We start from the raw sequence: 20,141 nt of genomic DNA, 5'->3' as shown, positions 1-20,141 counted from the left end.
CTGCCTGAGGGATTGTCCACGCCCTGAGCTAAGTAGCTACCAGCTTGGTCAAAGGATTCTTTTGGTTAATCCCTCTCCCTGCCTTTGGATCAATCGACACTTTAATTGAACAGGCAACTGCCATTGGCTGCTTCGTTATCACGGGAAAACCCCCTCACCTCATTTCTCTGATTATTCCTTCCACCCACCGACAGCGACTTTCTGCACCCTGTCTCTGCGACACAGCGTGGCTCCCCTCTCAGAATGGTCAGAGAGACCCTGACCAAATGCACCGGCAGAGCAGGTGGCCTATGTTGTCCTTGCTCACAGTTTTGGGCTCTGCGTCCAGCTGAGTAGGAACCTTAGCTGATTCTATCAATGCCTGTTTGCACGAGACACCAAAATGCTTCGAACCCCGTTTCCTTATGTATAAAATGTGTCTGATACAATATCAATCTCATCCGGCTGTTTTGAAGTATTAAAAAAGGATGACATAAAGACGGCATTAGGTAAGCGTCGACTGTCTTCAGTGGCTACATTGAATTCTCTGTGTTTTTATGCTGTTTTCTCTCCCTCTCACAGATGTGGGTTGCCGTGCTGTGTGGCTTTGACAGAGCTTAATCCACTCGGAGTTTCTGTCTCTGTTTTCTTGAGAAAGTCTAAGACGCAGGGGAGAGATGAACGACCCAGTCTTCTTCTGCGTGGTCCTTACCTTTCATACTTAGAAACCACTGTGCCATGTCACCCGAGATGATGTCCAGAATCACTGTGACTTTGGTCCATCTAGAAACAGAGATGACAGAAAAGATGACTTAGAATGTTAGCTAAATTCGATAGCTATTAACTCTTTTGCCATGTGCTTATTACGCACAGAAAACACAAATCAGCAATTAATATTCACAAGTTCTATCAACTCTAAACTAGGGTTTAACTCTGAAATCGTAGTCACATTGCTATTCAAAGTTCTGTCAATCCCAAAAGGCACTTAATTTTCAGTATGTAACTACGCTCGGATGAGAATGTGCTCTGTGAATTCTATAGAAGATAAGCGTTCAGATTGGTTTTCTTGTAATGACATATTTTTTTTAGTGTACCGTGAGATAATAAAAGGATAACTAGGTTATGCTTATTTTAATCCCTTCATTTGGGCTTTGCGATGTCAAACTGGATGCAGTTTGCTGAAAATTAGATCACTAAATAATTCTATTTTAAGCCAGATTAAAGCTGAACCCTGTTCTATTTCCTGATATGTGTTAGGTGGTTTGATAGGTGGCTGTATAATTTATCCTGCTTAAAATGGTAATTTTGTTCACGATACTATAATTGTCATAATTCCGTTTCCGTTTCAAGTTTAATTCCAAATCAGTAAAAAAGCCTCTTTCACTCCATCCTCTGCTTTGGAGACGCTGGCCGCGTTCAGCTTTTCCAGCCTTGATCTGCCTGCTGTCTTTCATCTCCTCCGGGACCGCGCCAGTCCGGTCCGTGGATTTCGGAACGTGTCTGTGGACAAACGCGTCTGAAGTCCGCATGTGCACGGACTCATCCGGAATGAGCACGTGTTAAGCCATTTCCCTAACTATTGGATTTTAAACGTTCTAATCTTGCCCTAGTTTTCCTTTCTATCTGGTACTTTTTGGACATAAATAGAAATGTCAGTAATTGAGCAGGTGGTTTTGATTACTCCTGTGTGGGCTTCTTGCGTCTCTCGGGGATGTGAGGGTATTTATGAAACCCTGTAGCACACACGGATTTAGTGTCCCAAAGTAGTCACACCCGTGCATCTTTAGGATAGTTTGCTTATTAGTGACGGAGCTCATTTTTGTTATATTTGTGGGCCATGACGCAAAAGAAAGCCGTGTGTTTGGTTTAGCAATGGACAAGGAGACAAGGTAGGTCCCCGTGTGATCTACTAAGAAGTCCGCTGGTCGCCTGTCACAGCTAGGGGGAGGGGACATGGCCTTCCTCTCCTCCTTCCTCCCTCCCTCCCTTTTTCTTTCTTTCTTTTTTTTTTTTTTCCTGCTTCTGAATTTCTTTTGACCACAAATATTTGCTGAATTTAGAAAACAATAGCTCATTGATGGTTGTTCAATGCAGAGCAATATTTGACATATTGAAATATTTACAGAAGTGTTTTCAGTTTAAAGAGCTGCTCCACCTTGGTTATATGCAGTGGATGATGCTTGAATGGCTGAGACAGCTACAGACTGGGTGTCCCTCACCTGACAGGTGATTTGCTAGTAGCATGCAGACTCGGACTGTCTGTCATAGGAATCTAATTACTCAATCTAAAGAGAATATCTCAGTTTGGTTAATCTGTTAAAGGTCTGTCTTTTTCCCCTCCTCCTGAAGTTTTCCACATCCTACTTCCTTTTATTCATCCTCCTTCAATGTAGGTTGAACAAACATAATGCAAACTGATTTTCTCCAGAAAACAGCAGGATATATTTTTAAGAGAATGGGGTTGTTGGCTCTTGTCTCGCCTGTTTGCACGATAAACTGGAAAAGGCGAGGACGTTGGCCGTCAGAACTGGGTGTAAACCGGACTCCACCTTTCCCTGTGTTAATGTCAGACGTGACACCTAACATTACTGAGCCTCGGTTTGCTCACGGGCAAGATTATGATAATGACATTGATGACCTTATGAGGAAAAAGTTAGCCAGTAAATTGCACCCCAAGCATGACAGATTCCCTTGTGTGATGTCCCGCCCGACCGCACTGTTCTCTCCTCCGCTCTCCCTCACAAAGTGGACGCCATCATTAATGAAATTGGTTTTCTTATATGACCTTAAATTTTATTGAGTACTTTTAGGTTTTCCTTCCCTATAACTTTTTACTTGAGCTTTTTCTCTTCCTCTCTTACTGAATTCTGGCCTTTGATAACTACTTTCCTTTGACACCTGAGTAGATACGTTCATGTGAAAATTTCTCTGCATTTACACTTAAGTAGGATAACCCATGTGTTACCTTTAATTTTCCTAATCTAGGAAACATAATATAATGGTTGAAAAAGAAAAATAAAAGTCTTCTCATCTATCAAAACCAGGAGAAGAGCGATGCAAAACGAAGCTTGTCTCCTAAATTGGGAGAAAGTAGCCGTTAGCAGTCTCAGTTTGGGTTTTACCACCCCACTTAACTGCATGGATTTATGCAAAGACGAATAATGTCTTCGGAGCTCTTTACAAACTATTTAAAGGCACTAAAATATTTCAGACACAGTAATCAAATGAATTTTCAAAAATGCCACGATACCATAGCAAATAATTCTAAATTATTTTTATTTTTATTTTCCTAAGTTATTAGCCATAGCTTATTTAGTACATAGATCAATATGATACCAGAGATATTGGTCGTTGGAATGGTCTTTTGGTATGTTGAACAGCGCCAGGCTGTTAGATTTAATTGTGAGAGTTATAGTGGCATTTATTGGATTGGGTTTTTTAAAAACATCAATAATTTGCTTGTGTGCCTAACACAATTAAAAACAGTCACTTGCTAGACTAATAAATCTCTTGTGCAATGGTATGACCCTCCGGTTAAGGTAAAAGCCACTTTCAAAGTTTTTTGCACTTTTTTTTTTTTTTTTTTTACTAAAATTGGCTTCTTTTTTGGCAAAGGCATAAATGAACTTGTGGATGACACAACATAGAAGGACACGACCTTGTATCTGTGGTTGTAATAATTGTAACAGCAACTGGTCAACATCATTCCTACACACATGTGTACTGATCTCCATTCTAGGCACCATCCTTGTGTGTCTCCATGTTACGATTCTGGTAATGTTCATATATCACGAATAAGTTGATTTATGGACACTCACTACGCAGACAGGGATCACACAGTGAGTAGTGGCGGAGGTGAGATTGGACCAAGGTCTACTGTCGTCCAAAACGCTGTTTTCCTCCACCAAGCAGTTCTGTTTCATGGGGAGAGATTGTCTGGGGAGACTGGCAAAGTTTTAAGCACTGTTTATTTATATGAGCATTGATTTTATACATTTTGACATGAACTTTCATGACTTCTGCATGTTTCCCATAGGGGCACACATCCAGTTCCTGAACTTTTCCACGGAAGCCAACCACGACTACCTTGAAATCCAGAACGGACCGTCCCACAGCAGCCCTCTGATCGGGCAGTTCAGCGGCTCGGACCTGCCGGCCGCCCTGCTCAGCACCACGCACGAGACGCTCATCCACTTCTACAGCGACCACTCCCAAAACCGGCAAGGGTTTAAACTTGCTTACCAAGGTAAGGAATAATAATTAAAAAAATCTAAACATGCTTCTTGCATTTACATTGGGTTTAAATGTAAATCTCCCCAACTGGTTAAAAACCTGTGAGGTTGGAAGTATTTTTAGTGGGATTTAGCTGGTTTCTGGTTAGCAGTGGGGACTTTGCAGTTGTTGAACACACAGGAAGGGCACAGACGTGCAGGGTGGGATTGGGGCTGTTGCCCAGGTTGTCCACACTGCCTGCCACTCCCCACACGCTCTCCTAGGGCAGTCGGCCTGGACCTGTCCAGCCACAGAGTCCCATCTCCACGTAGCCCCCTCAGTGGTCACTGTGTCCCTCTTGGCTCCTATCCCTTCAGGACACAGCCCATACCATCGTGCAGGAAGTCAATCCAGAGCAGAAGTGGGTCTGGCGCTGTCTCTCGTGTCTTTGTGCCTTGTCTCTGCACAGGGTTAACAGCTACGTGCACTGTTCAAATCTCCGCACAGGGTAACAGCTACGCGCACTGTTCAAGGCATGTGCCAACCACGCCAGAAAAAGACAAAAAAAAAAAAAATTAGTGATAGAACTTTATCTTTTTGTTAATCTGTCCACATAGGCAATCGTTAAAAATAGTTTGAATCAACTACGATCAAACCATTTTTGACGTGTGAAAAAGCACAGCATTTTCATTTCATACAAAATAATTTATCTGGCCTTTTCTTGAATATTGCTAGATGGAAATGAAGTCAAAGCGTTACATCTAGACGCTGTATTTTCCTAAACACGGCTAAATTGCTTGCTTTCCTTAATTTCACAGGATGACCTCAGAAGCAGAGCTTCAATATTTTATTACTGAAAGAGGCTAGTATTTCATGTTGAACTCAGACATCATTACTGAAATTCTCATCTAAATTATAGACATAGATTTCCAGAATTGGGGTCTATTAAGAATAGAAATCCAGGCGTAGCAGGAAAAAAGAGAGGAAACTAAAGGCTAGACCAGTGAGCACCGTCTGTAGGCACTGCCGGAATTCCTCCACGAGCGGACTGCGTCTTTCACTGTGTCTCATCTTCATCTTCCTCCTCCCCAGCAAACAGCATCACTCCCTACTGAAAGGCACACACGTGCACACTCACATGCACACACACACACACACACACACAGAGAAAGAACATCACAGGGAAAGCAGCTTCACACCACAAAGCAGGTGCGGTCCTACCTGCAGCTGCACCTGCTTTCTGCTCTCTCTCCCTCTCAAATGGAAGAGAACGTTCCTCCTACGTGAGGGAAATCTATCAGGGCCTCTAGGTACCTCCCCTCCTGCCCCTTCAGAAACATTAGACGGGAACATCTTCTACTTCTGCACTTGCAGCTGCCACCTCTCCGCTAGACCTTTCCCAATAGCATTTCAAATATGCTCAAATCTCTTTTTCTCCCTCCCTCTCTCTCTCTCTCTCTCTCTCTTACATACACACACACACACACACACACGTGCACACACCTATTTAGCTATAATCTGTAATGCACCTTTGCCCTCTTATCTTCCTCCAGTGTCTGCTTCCTACTGATTTCCAGGAGGCTTGTCTATATCGACCTTCTCAGTCTCCACGCCTGCTCCTCACTTCTCTTACCTGTTCTTACCTGTGCACCCAGTCTCCAGGCTAAGAGGGGGGGATTAAAAGAAGACATGGTTGCTGTACCGGACAATGTCACCATGTAGCAAGAAAACTATATTGACTATGTTTTTGATCACAAATTAAAATCTAAGAGGAGCCTTTCTGTGATTGAGGTATTTGGGGACGTCTGAGGGGACACGGGGGAGGGCCAGTCCACTCTGTAGTGGGCTCACTCACACCACGGGTTTGCACCCAGAAAGTGACCTTGAGGCTGGTGGTGGACCCGCTGGCTTTGGCGAGAGGAGGGGTTATCGGGGCCGCAGGTGAGCCGAGAGGAGCAGACAAAGCGATGACACTCGATTCTGAAGTCATTTGCATCCCACGTTAAGAACACGAATTCTCAGGGCTTCGGTTCCAACGTAGCTTCCTCTCACTGCGTCGCCCTGTCCGGACCTCACGCTTGAGTGACCTCCGCTGTGGGCGCTGTGACCTCTCACACCTGTGCACCTGGCCCCTGCTCCTCCTCTGGTCCTACCGGGGCTGCTTCTACTAAAATACCAACATTCCGCCCATGACCGTCATTTTAAACTAGTTATTACATGGTAAATTTCATGTTTAAATTAGCTTGATCTTAACATCTGAGCCAACGAGAAAACTACAACATGACTGCGTGTCTCCAAGCGTGAGCTGCCGGGTAGCTGGTCTACCTCGGTTCACGCCGAGCTCTGCTGGGGCCTTCCCGGTTTTCAGTATTCTCCATGCTGGGCTCGGCACTTACCTCCTCTTTCCTTACGGACGCTGCAGAAACTCAAGTGTAGATTCCTATGGTGGCATCGTTTGCCATGGAGTTCTGAAAGCTCAGGTTATCATTCACAATTTCTAACCTCTGTAGTGTAGAAACAAATGCTTTTCTGTGGACTTTTCTCTTGACAGTTTCCAGGTCGGTTTATTAAGGCCAACTCTACATGGTTCCAAAAGCTACCAGTGATTTCAATCTAAAGGAATGGTCTACACACAAACCAACCGGCGAAACCTCTATGTAGGAACCGTCTACGCCAGACGTCATACGGTTGTGATTAGCCGGCAAAATATTCAATATTTTAAAAGTGAATTGTCGATATTTAGAATTAGATGTCACATAATTTGTGAGGTACCAATACATCCCGCTTTCTCTTGTGATATCAGAATCTGGAAACTCTGGGCCTACATTCACTCGTGGGACGGTCCCCTCCGGAGTGGGAGGGCCGTGACCTCTAAAGCTTCCTGCGGCCGCCTGCCGGCCCGGCTCCCTGAGGTTGCTTGCTTGGCCTTCAAGCGTTAGAATTTGTGCGTCCCCCGCCAGGTCAAACCTCTGGTCGTTTGAGCAAATGCTTTATTTACTTGACACCTGACTCTTAGTATCCACATTTTAAAAAAAATCCATAAACACATTTTTTATTATAGGCACCTAATTTTCTATAACAGAGATATAAAAAAAATAAATAAAAAAGAATGAGAACATGAGTTTGAGCTGTCCTGTTTTCTTGTAGCATATCCTATCTGACAAGAATGATCCTTAATTAGATAATTTAAAAGTGTTTGTCATTTCATAAAATTGATAAATTGGTACAGTGACACTTAACTCTGATAGGTAAGTCAGATAAACATTCCTGGGTTCTACTTGAGATTTATAAGCTAAGATTATAATTAATGATGTATACGAAGACACATAAATCACGCAGACGATTCTTGTCATTTTCAATGATGTCTGCGTGGTACACCTTATTCTTAGACTTTGTCATTTATTTATGAGCATGTAAAGGTCAGAAATATTACTCTCCATGTAGCTGTCTTGAAGTTAAGATGACTTACAAAGAACTTGTGAAATAAACTCAAGTTCATGCACTCTATTTCTAAGTTGAGAGCTGGAAAATGGATGATAGAATGAAGATATTTATCAACGAACTAGACATTAGTCTGAAAATATTAGGAAAATGACTACACAATTCCTTTGGCTGTCATTTAAAGCACTTACAATTTAAACACTTGACGTGACTATTGCTCGAGATTGAGAGATGTGACTAATAGTTGTTTTCCCAGATCCAAACAAAGGATTCATTTAAGAAAGATAAAATAGATAAAATTCTGTGTGTTATCTTCTTTTGTGGTATTATGGGCTTATTGTTACTTAGATTTTCATAATACTTGTGAGATTGTGGCATATTAAGCATTTTAGTGAGTTCCTTTTCTTTTGGTTTTTGAAATCTGGCATTTGCAGAAGTTGAGATTTCCTCCCTCCCTCCCTCCCTCCCTCCCTTCTCTCTTTCTTCCCTCCTCCTTTCTTTCTTCTCTGCATTATAAAACAAAAACAGCCCCCCCCCATAAAGGAAAATATTTAGTATGGAAAATCTTTAAAAACATAATAATTTTAAGTGCTTCAGCTATAGAAAGTAAAAACGTTTTATTTTTTCCAAAGCTTCACTGTTTTTCTCCTTCCTGTTGCTATATGTACCAAACACTATTTTTCAAAAGAGGATATGTTAAATCTGCTCATTCTTCCCTACAATCATAAAATGACTGAATTTTATGTGAATTGAATTCCTGAGAAAACAGACTGTGGTTCATGGACACCAGTTTGTCCCTGCAGGAGGAGAAGCGATTAAACTGCCTTTACGCGCAATGAGCAACTGAGGAATTCATTCTAACATGAGTGTGTGAGCACACGGATTGTTCCTTATAGACACTGCCATGGCTTGTGGGTGGAACTGGTATTCTTCTAGAACTGTACCAGGGCCTGTTAGGAACCGGGCTGCACAGCAGGTGAGCGGCAGGTGAGCCAGCGAAGCTTCCTCTCCCCATGGCTCGCAACACAGCTGAGCTCCGCCCCCCGTCAGACCAGGGGTGGCATCAGATTCAGATCCAGTGATGGTGGGTTATGTTGTCACCAGTGAATTATCCAGATGCCCCGTTAGTATTACGTATTGTTATTTTAAAGAGGAAAAAAAAAATGCCATTTCAGTAGCTTATTCGATACGAAAAAGCTGTTGATAATAACAAACCTGCATGGCTTCATGAGATGTTTAGTATCTGGCAGATGGTAGTGAAGACAAACACCAAAGTGCAGACAGTAACTACTTGGTCTTTCGAACCACAAGCCCACGTACAGTATCCCCGATTATCATCTTTCCATGGAATCCACACATTTCAGTCGTTATGGTAACATCCAATCCGTTAGCCTGAAATGCCGGCCGGTCCCAGGTGTCCCCGAGTCACCCCTTCCTTGGGATCTGCTCGGCACTGCTCCACCTGTGCGTCCCCGTCGTCCTTGTCCCCACGTCCCCACGTCCCTTGGTGGCCTGAGCTCCCTGCTGTCCCTGTGCCTTGTCTCTCTTCCTGTCCCGTCCCTCTTTATCTCAGGTATTTAACACAGAAACCTAAAGTCTAAAATTCTGGGAAACACCTGGCGTAAATCAAAGACCATTTTATTTTCCAGCATCTGTTTACAAATTTCAAAGCTACACACTCACCTCCAATGTAGCAAATGGTCAAACGATTGACATATAAAATTGAAATTTCTGTTTTCTCCATTCTCCGTATGAAAGCCCACTCTGCAGTCCCTTGGATTCTTTATTTTATCTCGATTTTCAGTGGATTGAGATGAGGGTAACCAACCAATAACCTCGTTCTTTTTTAAACTGATTGCGTGTTGCCTGGAACTGAGGGTCACTGGTGGGTTTTCAGCAATTACAGGACAGGGAGGCTGAGCAGTTTCCTCCTGAACTGGGGCCCCACAAGGTGGCTTTGCCACTGTGTTAGAAGGGACGTCCCAGTCACCTTTGTGTATAGGGGCAGGCTCCAGCGATGGAGTCTCTGCAGTTGCCCCTGAGATTTAGGATTATAATATCAGGAGCTTACACATAATGTATGGATTAGTTAACTTTTGCTAATCCACAGGTGAATTTTTAAATCAAACAGACTGCAAACCACATTTATTATCTATCATTTTACCTAGAGTTAATTCTAGGGAACACAAAAAAATTAATGATAAAGCACAATAAATCATATGTTGTAAAAATTGTACTGATAGTAATTGCTAGCTTAGGGATTCTACAGCTCTTTTTTTCTTTTTTTAAGAAAAAAAACTAAATAAAATGGAATAGATTTTTCTATTTTATTTGTATCAAATTGTTAAACAAAACAAAACAGCTACTTATTTCCCAGTTAGCAGTACTTAGAGCGGTAGTATATTTCTTGTTTAAATTAAAAGGGAATTATTATGTGTTTGTTTTCCCAGCATTCTTTATAGATCCTTTTTATTATTATCTCTGTTACTTTTTTAAAAATTCACGTCATATACTTTCTCTCCAAAGTGCACATTTTCAAATTTCTTTTTCGTGTGTGCCCTGTTCCTTCTAAAGTACACAGGAAGTGCTCATTAAATGCATATGGTTATAATTCTACTACTAATAATAATTATTTTACTCAATGTGGATGGCAACTGACAACTTGAAAAAGACTTTTTTTTAAAACTTACATCCAAAAACTTAAGAGGCTGCATGTACCCAAATTCCTTCTCTGCATTGCAGACGGGGTTAACCTGTCGCCCGTGCGTTTATTTCAGCCTACGAGTTGCAGAACTGCCCGGACCCGCCCCCGTTTCAGAACGGCTACATGATCAACTCGGACTACAGCGTGGGCCAGTCCGTGTCCTTTCAGTGCTACCCTGGCTACGTGCTCATCGGCCAGGCTGTCCTCACCTGCCAGCACGGGAGCAACAGGAACTGGAACCACCCTTTTCCGCGATGCGACGGTGGGTGCATCGTCTTTCCTGGGAGCAGTTTAATTTTTCATGGGCACAATAGTGCACCGCACATTAAATGAACCTGTCCAAATAATTCATTAATTTATTCAACAAATATTTATTGAGAATCTATTAGGTCATACTCACCCCACTTTTATGGAATATATCCTATACCAGTGAGTTTAAAAAACAAAACAGTCCTCATTCTCAAGGAAATTATAAGGATAGCAAAACAATAGGCACCGATAATTACAAGGTAAAAGCTGACACAAGGAGACGAGCTGTGAGAAGGTGGCACAGGCTTGGGAATTAGCGAAACCTTTCTGAAGTCAGCAGCGTTTAGTTTTACAGCGGTTACTCCAAATTGTGGGATCAGAAGGGAAAAAGGTACTTATTCATTTTGACTTAGGTATTTTTAATTGTTTGACTTTTATGCTAATCATATATAGGTTTTGTATTTCATAAAAATGAGTTAATTTTTGTATCGGGCCTGAAGGGTACAGAGTATTTTGCTACTCAGAGACAGAGAACGTTCCAGGTGGAAGAAACGGTGTAAGCAAAGACGCCATCTTAGGGAACAATTAAAGTGCCGTTTAATAGAGCGTGACGACGGGGGTTCTGGGGAGATGCTGGAAACAGGTGGCTGGGCGGTGGTGCAGGGGACGCCTTTGATGGCCCTCCTCTGAGCTGGGATCACTGCTTTACAGCTTCTGCACGGCTGCTTAATTTTTATGATGACTTAGACGTTTGTGTAATAGCAACTACATAAATAGATGAGTGCTATGTTTATGAGGGTTGCGCATGTAACAGGAAATTTACTGTGAATTCAATATTCTGACATTACAGATACAGTACCTTTGAATGAAAAAATAATGAAATTACCAATGCTGGACCTTTGAAATGCTAAACTTATATCTCATGGGGAGAGGGAAAGACATCTAGCGGTGTTTGATTTTCTTCTGAAGAAGTAAAAAAAAAAAAAAAAAATCAGTGGACTTCTTAAATCATAGTTTTCACCTGTATTTTCCCATTCTATATCATTATCAAAACAGCTATGACAAAGCCCTTTAGCTATATTTTTTAAATTTCCTTACCTTCATCGAATATTTATTTAATTACATATAAAATAGCATTTAAAAAATTAATTTTATACAACCAAGAATAGCAGTAATGTATCTGGGGTATTTTTCATTACATTTAAAAAAAAAAAAAAAAACTTAAATCTACTCTCCATTTTAAAATCTCATATATATGTATAAATTACTTTGAAATTATCAGGATTGCAACCTCTTCTTATTTGCAATTTTAGCCTGAATTCTTATATGTAAATAGTAGACTCCTTGGCTGGGTATTTTTAAAAAATAGAATTAAGTATTTAACTTGGTGTCATTGCTTTTCCAAGCTTAGTTTTTCAACATGGAAATAACTGCTCTGCTCTGGCTCAGGATTACTCTGTCCGCATGAAAATAACAAAATATCTCTTTCTGGATACGTTTAAAGGTGGTGCTATCTTTTCTAACTGCATCATGTCGTCTACTGCTATGCGGTTAGCCACACTGGGAGCTGAAGTCTTGCAGACTCCCAAGACCAGCTGAGGCTGCCTACTTCATTAAAGGAGCTCACAGAACCCACGAAAAGCTATTCTACACATTGTCACGGTTTTCAACAGGGAAGGGATGTGTTAAAATCAGCCAAGGAAAACAATGCATGGGGTGGTCTAGCAGGTGCGTCCCTCTCTCTGAGGGGTTGTGAACCGGGGACCCCTCCTGAGACTCAGTGCCGGCAGTTTTTACCGGGGCTCCGCGACGTAGGCACGACTGCCTGCCTGTACCCAGGGTTGGCTCCAGCCTCCAGGCGGACTGCTGTGCCCCAGATCCCCGGCCTGATCCACACGGTGGTCTTCCTGGCGTAGCCAGCCCCACTCGACGTCACTGGCTGGGAACAGCTCCGCACGCCGCAAAGACGAGCCCGCCAGGTGTGCCCGCCAGGTGTGCCGCCAGGTGTGCCCGCCAGGTGTGCCCGCCAGGTGTGCCGCCGTCTCCAGGAGTGAGGGCAGAGGCCAGACCTCTCTTTGGGCAAGGCCAGATTCTTTACTGATCACACATTTTGACCATTTCTCTTCTTACTAGTAACATCATAAAGAGAATAAAGATGGCATCACTTTTAAACTATATCGAAAATACATATAAAATTATATCATAAAGTTCATATTAGAAACTAGTAGAGGGACTATATAAAGGATTTTCTAAGCACCGTCAATGTGTGATTAATATCCTCTCTATGTTGAAATAATAAGGAGATAGTTTTATTTAAAACAAAAAGTACTTTAGCTGTGAAAGGTTAAAAGAAAACAGTCCTGGATTATAAAAATGATGGGCTGTCCAGATACGTATTAACGAACAGTTAGACAACAGCTACTCCTTCCCCAGAGAGAGCAGTAAACTCTTCTGACCGCCCAGCATCCTCACCTCAGATGTCTTTGATTAGTGCACCGTGGTTCGTCATTTCAGATTTCGGGTTGCTACAGAGGGAAAGTGTCCGGAAAGACTGTCTTCAAAGGTCCCGCCCTGGAGACCTCCAAAGAACTTCAGAAGAAAACATAGATACTTTGAATAACCTCTGGGTGTCTTTATTAAAAGTCAATTAATACAACTAATACGAGAATTTATATACACAATTAATACAAGAATTCTACATCTGAAAGCATCAGTCTTCACAAGTGTCTGTTAAATCAATTTGCATTTTTATGCAGAAAACAGTTACATGTTAAAAGGTTTCCCTTCCCACCTCCCAGCGACGTCTGCCCCAGGCAGTGGGAGCCCTGGCTCTGGGCAGGGGCGGGCGCTGAGGGCACCTGGGAGGGACGTTCACGTTTGACATCACCGCTGTCCCTTCAGCATCAGGATGCTGGCTCCAGGGTTTGATCAAAATATGCGGCATCATCACCTTTATGTGCTTATTTCTCCCTGGAAAAACACATGCACCATGACTGGAGAGCATTCTCCCCTTGTCGGTGCTTTGCACAGCCACCCTTTCTCCCAGCCTGATCTCTTTACTCTTAGCATCCGTGTACCATGGACATGCAGATGAACACGCTTCTGCTTGCTTAGCGGCTCTCCACGGCGCAGGAGAGTTTGGCTTCTCCATCGCGCCCAGGGGCGATGTGTAACACGCGATGCTGTCGTCCTCAGCTGGGTGTCTTCCTTGTCGCGCTTGGACCGGAGGCCCCGGGCAGGCAGGTGCGAAGCTGGGAGGCGCCCGCTGTGCTCCACGCGGAGCCTCGTCCTTGATCTCACTCCAGTCTCCACTCTGCACCTCGCCTTCGGGGGAGGAAGGCAGGATGGGGCACCTGCAGCCGGGTCTGATCACACATCCGCCGCCGGCTCTGCCGGGCTCGGGGAGGCGCTGCCCAGACGGGATCCCAACGCGCCTTTGATGCCGCTGCGGGAGGATAAAGACTTCTTTGGAGCCAGATAACGATCAGGCCGGAGGAGATGGGAGAGGACACTTGCCTGTTATTTTTTTAGGTTCCTCTTTTTTCATCTCTAGACTCTACAGCAGGAGGGCGACAGAGCTCTGCTCTGAGAAAATTTTACCTTGCGCCCCGATAGAATATTATTATCTTACGCGACAAGGCGCGTCGGCCTGTTCCTTTCCTTCATAGCACTTGCGCCGGGAGAATTTTAGACTGACTTAGTGTTTGTTTAATATCCTTCTTCATCACTCTTCAATAGTCTCTGCAAAGACAGGACAAGGTCTCTCCGGCTCACCGATAGCCCCAGCCCCGAGCTCACACCTGGTAACTGTCGACACTCAGTAAACCCTTGTCGAGTGAGCGAGTGAAAGGATGTGTTGTTTGAACTTCACAGATAAACCGTGCAAGCACGGCTGACTCCCGCAATGCCGTAGGGCTGCTAAGTGAAATAAAAAAATATCAGACGCGAGGGATGTGTCCCACCAAAAATTCATCACATCATTTATTTCGCCCTTTAAGAGGTGGGGACTACTATTTTTCGTGTTGTTTTCCCTGTGGGAGGGGTGCCACCACATACAATGTTGTTATGCAACTATGAGGGTCAACGTGAAAAGCGAAACTTCAAAAGGGCAATCTTAGAGTTGTGCCAACATTAAACGAATAGCACGGGGGCGTGAATGAGGGATGTCAGCCTCGTTGCTTCGAAGTGTTTATTAATGAAGGGTTTTCTGTTCATTGTCGGTTCATCGTCGAGTGTTTGTCATGATCTGAGGCGGACAGTGGGGACTGAGGAAAGGAGGTTGTGGCCAGGGGAGGGAGGAGACTCGGTCCCTGCCTTCCAGGGCTGATGGTGGAACCGCAGCTGCGTGGTCTGTGAGCAGACCCGGCCCTCCAGAGCCCGGAGCAACCAGGGAGGACTTCAAGGAGGAGGTGGAGGTGGTGGGTGACATTGGAGTTGAGTTTTGAAGGAAGAAACAAATCCACCCTGGTGTGACGGCAGCCTGGGTGGCCGCCCTGTCCCACGGGCCGTAAGCCTGAGTGATCCGGGCCTCACCTCACAGAACCGACAGCAGTGGAGGCTCTGGGTTATAATTTGCTTTGCCAGGTTCCAAACTGGGTCTGTCTGACGCGAAACCCCACTTAGTAATGATTATGCTGTGAACCTTCTTCCGATAAATGTATCCACGTCTCGGGGCAGCTTCAGTCTATTTTACACGGGTGCATTTGCTGCGTCCTTTGAAATTAATTATGTGTCTGTGCAAATAACTCAGCCGTGTCTCATACTGTGCCGGGCGGCATTTCATCAGCCACTGGTTGGAATTGTAATTAAACCGTTCCTTCTATCTTTTCATGTGTTTTGTCCTCTCCACTCTACCTGCATTCCGCAGCTTTTGCAGCAGGTCTCTGACAGCCCTGGGAGACGCGTGCTCGTGACGGACACTGTCCCACATCTGCCAGCTCTTGGGTCCCTACTTGTCCCTGACTTTGACGCCCTACATGATTATGTGAATTAAAGACTACACTTCAGACTGACATTTGTTCATACCATTTTTCCATAAATAAAATAATTGTTGTTGCAACAATAAATATCAATTTATTTAGTAAAATAAAAATAAGAGTGGGTATTGTGATTCTTCATGTAATGGAACATTAGTAAGAAATGGAAATGCTTCAATAAAATGCTCCTTACATAATTTCATCTCGCTTCTTCAGGTATAGATCTGGGAAGAATGGATAATGTCTTTGTTCCAAGGCAAATAGACTTAGATGCCACTCTTTTAGACAGCTTCCACAGGCTTCAGAAATGTGACTTTAAAATGTAGTTATATATGTATGCAAAATTTCCACATAATCCATTGCACTGGATGGTCCAATGGGTTTTGAGCTCAGTCACAGGTGATAATTAAGGGTTTTTTTTTTTTTTTAATCATGTGGGAATGACACTATCCTAAGGGGATTTTGAAAATTTGGTTAATATATTAAATAAAACTGAGACAATTTAGCTTAGAATTATAATTCTTCTAAGGTCACCAGATTCCAGGGGAATGATCTTGACAAAATAGCCACTGAGAAATATTTCACAATTACTTCTTGTAAGGGAAAATTTTGGCTGAGGGACTTTGGAGACAAACACATTTAACTTTCTACGTTCTAAAGTAGGCTGCATCGGGCTCGGTTTTGCTTTGCTTCCTTTCAGCTCCCTGCGGCTACAACGTGACGTCTCAGAACGGCACCATCTACTCCCCGGGCTTTCCGGACGAGTACCCGATCCTGAAGGACTGCGTGTGGCTCATCTCCGTGCCGCCTGGGCACGGGCTGTACATCAACTTCACCTTGCTGCAGACGGAGGCCGTCAACGATTACATCGCGGTCTGGTGAGAGAACCTTCCAGTAAAACGCAGCCTGAGATTGTGATACACTGTGCTGATTGAGCACTTATCACCTCTTACATGTCAGGTTATGTATTTAGAATAAACGAGTTGGGAAGGAATTTACCAGCGAAATCGGGAGAAATAGAGAATAAATTCCATGGGGTATATTTGGGTTTTGCTACATGGTAGAAATATCCAGGGTTGTTTTTAACATGTGAGAATGTCCCAGGATTGTTTCATTTTACGTTTTTAAGTGTGTTTTTTGTTCTCTGAAAGAACAGCTGGCAGGGTCCTTTGCCATCATGTGACGCTTTTAGGGACATGGAAGAAAGGGTCACACAGAGCGTCCCGTCCGCCCCTGTAAACGCTGCAGAGCTGCCCTCCCGTGACCTGTGTGGGTGACACAGGGACAAGGACAGGGTCTTTCCCACAGAGCCACCCTGAGGGAAGGGCCACCTCCACCTCCGCTCTGTGCACTGAGGGCTTGTAGGGACACAGGACTGATTCTCCCGCTGGGTTAGCACGGGAGGGAGAGTGTCCCCCTGGGCACCAGGAGAGAGGCCACTAGAATACACTGCCAGGGAAACAAAGGGTCATCGCAGATGGCAGCCGTGCATGTGTGTGTGCATGTGTGTGTCCTTTCCTGTGTCTGCATGTAGGGCTGTTTGCATGTCTGTGTGTGTGTGTGTGTGTGAGTGTGTGTGTGAGTCTGCATGGTGTGTCGTGCATGTAAGTGCATGTCTGGCTGGATATTTATGTGTGTGTTTCTGCGTGGGGAAGTGTCTGTGTGTCTGTGTGTGTGGTGAGTGTGGTGAGTGTGGTATATGTGTCGCATGTGTCTGTGTGTCACGTGTGTCTGTGTGTGGTGAGTGTGGTGTGTGTGTGGTGAGTGTGTGGGGTGAGTGTCTGTGTGTGGTGAGTGTCTGTGTGTGGTGAGTGTGGTGTGTGTGTGGTGAGTGTCTGTGTGTGGTGAGTGTGGTGTGTGTGTGGTGAGTGTCTGTGTGTGGTGAGTGTGGTGTGTGTGTGTGGTGAGTGTCTGTGTGGGGTGAGTGTCTGTGTGGGGTGAGTGTCTGTGTGGGGTGAGTGTCTGTGTGGGGTGAGTGTCTGTGTGGGGTGAGTGTCTGTGTGTGGTGAGTGTGGTCTGTGTGTGGTGAATGTCTGTGTGTGGTGAGTGTGGTGTCTGTGTGGTGAGTGTCTGTGTGTGGTGAGTGTGGTGTGTGTGTGTGGTGAGTGTCTGTGTGGGGTGAGTGTCTGTGTGTGGTGAGTGTGGTGTGTGTGTGGTGAGTGTCTGTGTGTGGTGAGTGTGGTGTGTGTGTGTGGTGAGTGTCTGTGTGGGGTGAGTGTCTGTGTGTGGTGAATGTCTGTGTGTGGTGAGTGTGGTGTCTGTGTGGTGAGTGTCTGTGTGTGGTGAGTGTGGTGTGTGTGTGGTGAGTGTCTGTGTGCGGTGCAGCAAACCTCCCGTCAGAACGCAAGAGCAGGAGCAGACGGGCCCACACGACACCAGCAGCCTCAGATCCGCAGGAACCGGGTGGAGGGTTTGGGGTCACCCCGAGCAGGGCGGGTCCACGGGAGGGTGTTGAGCAGGTGAGTGTGAGGCCAGACTGTGGTTGCAGAACAACCTGCGCATTTTGTGAGCAACACAGTTCCACAGGGCGAGGAGGCGGCCGCGGAGGCTGTGGACGTAGATCCTGGCGGGACACGGTCATGGCCTGGGCCAGCAGGTGTGAGAATGAGGAGAGGCAGAGAACTTGCAACACTGTGCCGAGCCTACGACACTGCCATTTCAAATGCAAAATGACAGCACCACCGTATGGGCAGTTTCCCGTGTTTAGAAGGTAGAATCGACAGGTGTGACAATCGGCCCCTGTCGGGCGGCCCCTGTCAGACGCCAATGAAAGACCAGGGTTAGTCGACATGTGAACATCACAGGGCTCGATCCTTGCAAACAGGATCCGGAGGAAGGTCCTGATTCACTGTTCATGAAAAGTGTCTTAATTCAATAGCAAAACTTCCCCTACCCTCACTCGTGATGAAATAGGCGTCCACTCCAACCGCTCCTCCTGTCTTTCCCAGGGACGGGCCGGACCAGAGCTCGCCGCAGCTGGGCGTTTTCAGCGGGAACACGGCCCTCGAGACGGCCTACAGCTCCACCAACCAGGTCCTGCTCAAGTTCCACAGCGACTTCTCCAACGGAGGCTTTTTTGTCCTCAATTTTCACGGTCAGTTTCTTTCACCCCATTGATTAAGACGGAGAATTTCACGTGAGGTTCGCGTGGCGGTCGCTCACGCCTCGTTTCCGGCTGCAGTTCCTGGACTCTGCCGGCCCAGGGCTGTGGGGTTGTCTGGCCTTGGAGGCCAGCGTCTCCCGTGATCTTCATCCTGTACTGACATCCTCATCCTGTACTGACATCTTCGTTATTTCACAGCCTGTCTTGTCACGCTTGGATTCATTCCAAGATAAATATATTCCAAGTGACGCGCTGATAGAAAGCCCATTGAAACACATTTGGTAGCTTTTATAGAGTTGCTCATCCGTGTGTCCGGGTGAGGTGTTGTAGCAAATGTCAGGTAATTATACAGGGAGCTAAAGCAACTCTCTGGTAACCTTGAGAATGAACTCTGAGCACTGTGGGAACAAAGTCCACCAATCTATCCCTCCTCTCCCGGGGACTCTGCCAGCCATGAAATCCCTCAGGACAAGGGACACGGGAGACCATGTCAAATCTAAACACGGGCAGGGAGCCATGGCCAAGTCATTTCTCTTGCGGAATTCCAAATACATGTAAAGTGTGTTTATTTAAATGCTATATATTTTATTAATTGTGCACTTTATTCCTTGGCATTAACTAATCACAGGAGCATTTGAAGCTTCAGAATTTTGTAAAACAACGATTTATAAACACAGACATTTCCTTGCACTTCAGCAGGGTAACAACTTTAAGAGGAATGTTCTTTTGGTAAAATGTATGTTTATTCAGCAAATGTAATTGCAATTATCATTTTTCCCGTCAACCGTGTAGCATTTCAGCTCAAGAAATGTCCGCCTCCTCCGGCCGTCCCCCAGGCAGAAATGCTCACTGAGGACGACGATTTTGAAATAGGTAATATTTCCCTCATTACAGCACCGTGAACTCAACCCGACTTCTTTCATACCCACCTCGAACTGCAGCAGTTAGACCAGCAAATAGGTCATTTGTCAGAAAACAACTACCCCTAAAGCCTTGCCGGGAACTTAGACAGAGCTCATGTATCACATGGAAAATGGTTTTCGTTCTTATGTCCAAGTTTTATTTTTGTTTTGCCATTTGAATTTTCCTCTTGTCATTTTGAGTGGTTTTTTTTTTCCTCTATAACATTTTCTAGTTAATTTTTTTAAATAAAGTTTTCAGAGACAGACTTGGGTAGATACTTGCATTTAAGTATGGGGACACGTTCAGGCACTTGAGAAAGAACTTCACATTTGTGTCTGAAAGAATGATTATTATAACACTGACCTTTCATTGAAACTAGAATATAATAATAGAATAGATTTGATGATAATATGTAGAAATTCTGCCTTACTATTTTATATTAATGGCAGAATTCATTAGATAATCATCTGATCATATGAAGAGAGTAGCCATGGCATACGTTTGTAATATAATTGTGGTGACCTGGGATTTCTCTGCTGCAAGTAAAAAACTCCATCCTGTTGCCCCCTGGGGT

At 44.5% G+C, this 20,141-nt stretch overlaps 1 protein-coding gene across 1 annotated transcript in view; it reads left to right on the top strand.

Moving 5' to 3' along the window:
* CSMD1 (CUB and Sushi multiple domains 1) overlaps positions 1-20,141 on the top strand; it is a 1,254,382-nt gene that overhangs the window by 1,153,046 nt on the left and 81,195 nt on the right. The window contains exons 41-45 of the mRNA XM_069485062.1: positions 4,016-4,225; positions 10,410-10,598; positions 16,262-16,439; positions 18,510-18,655; positions 19,457-19,537. Of these exons, the coding sequence (XP_069341163.1) occupies positions 4,016-4,225; positions 10,410-10,598; positions 16,262-16,439; positions 18,510-18,655; positions 19,457-19,537 (804 nt within the window). The remainder of the gene's footprint in view (positions 1-4,015; positions 4,226-10,409; positions 10,599-16,261; positions 16,440-18,509; positions 18,656-19,456; positions 19,538-20,141) is intronic.

Source organism: Eulemur rufifrons, chromosome 12 (assembly GCF_041146395.1).
Source record: "Eulemur rufifrons isolate Redbay chromosome 12, OSU_ERuf_1, whole genome shotgun sequence".
NCBI lineage: Eukaryota > Metazoa > Chordata > Mammalia > Primates > Lemuridae > Eulemur > Eulemur rufifrons.
The sequence above is the reverse complement of the archived record's forward strand: the minus strand, read 5'-3'. Positions and strand labels throughout refer to the sequence as shown.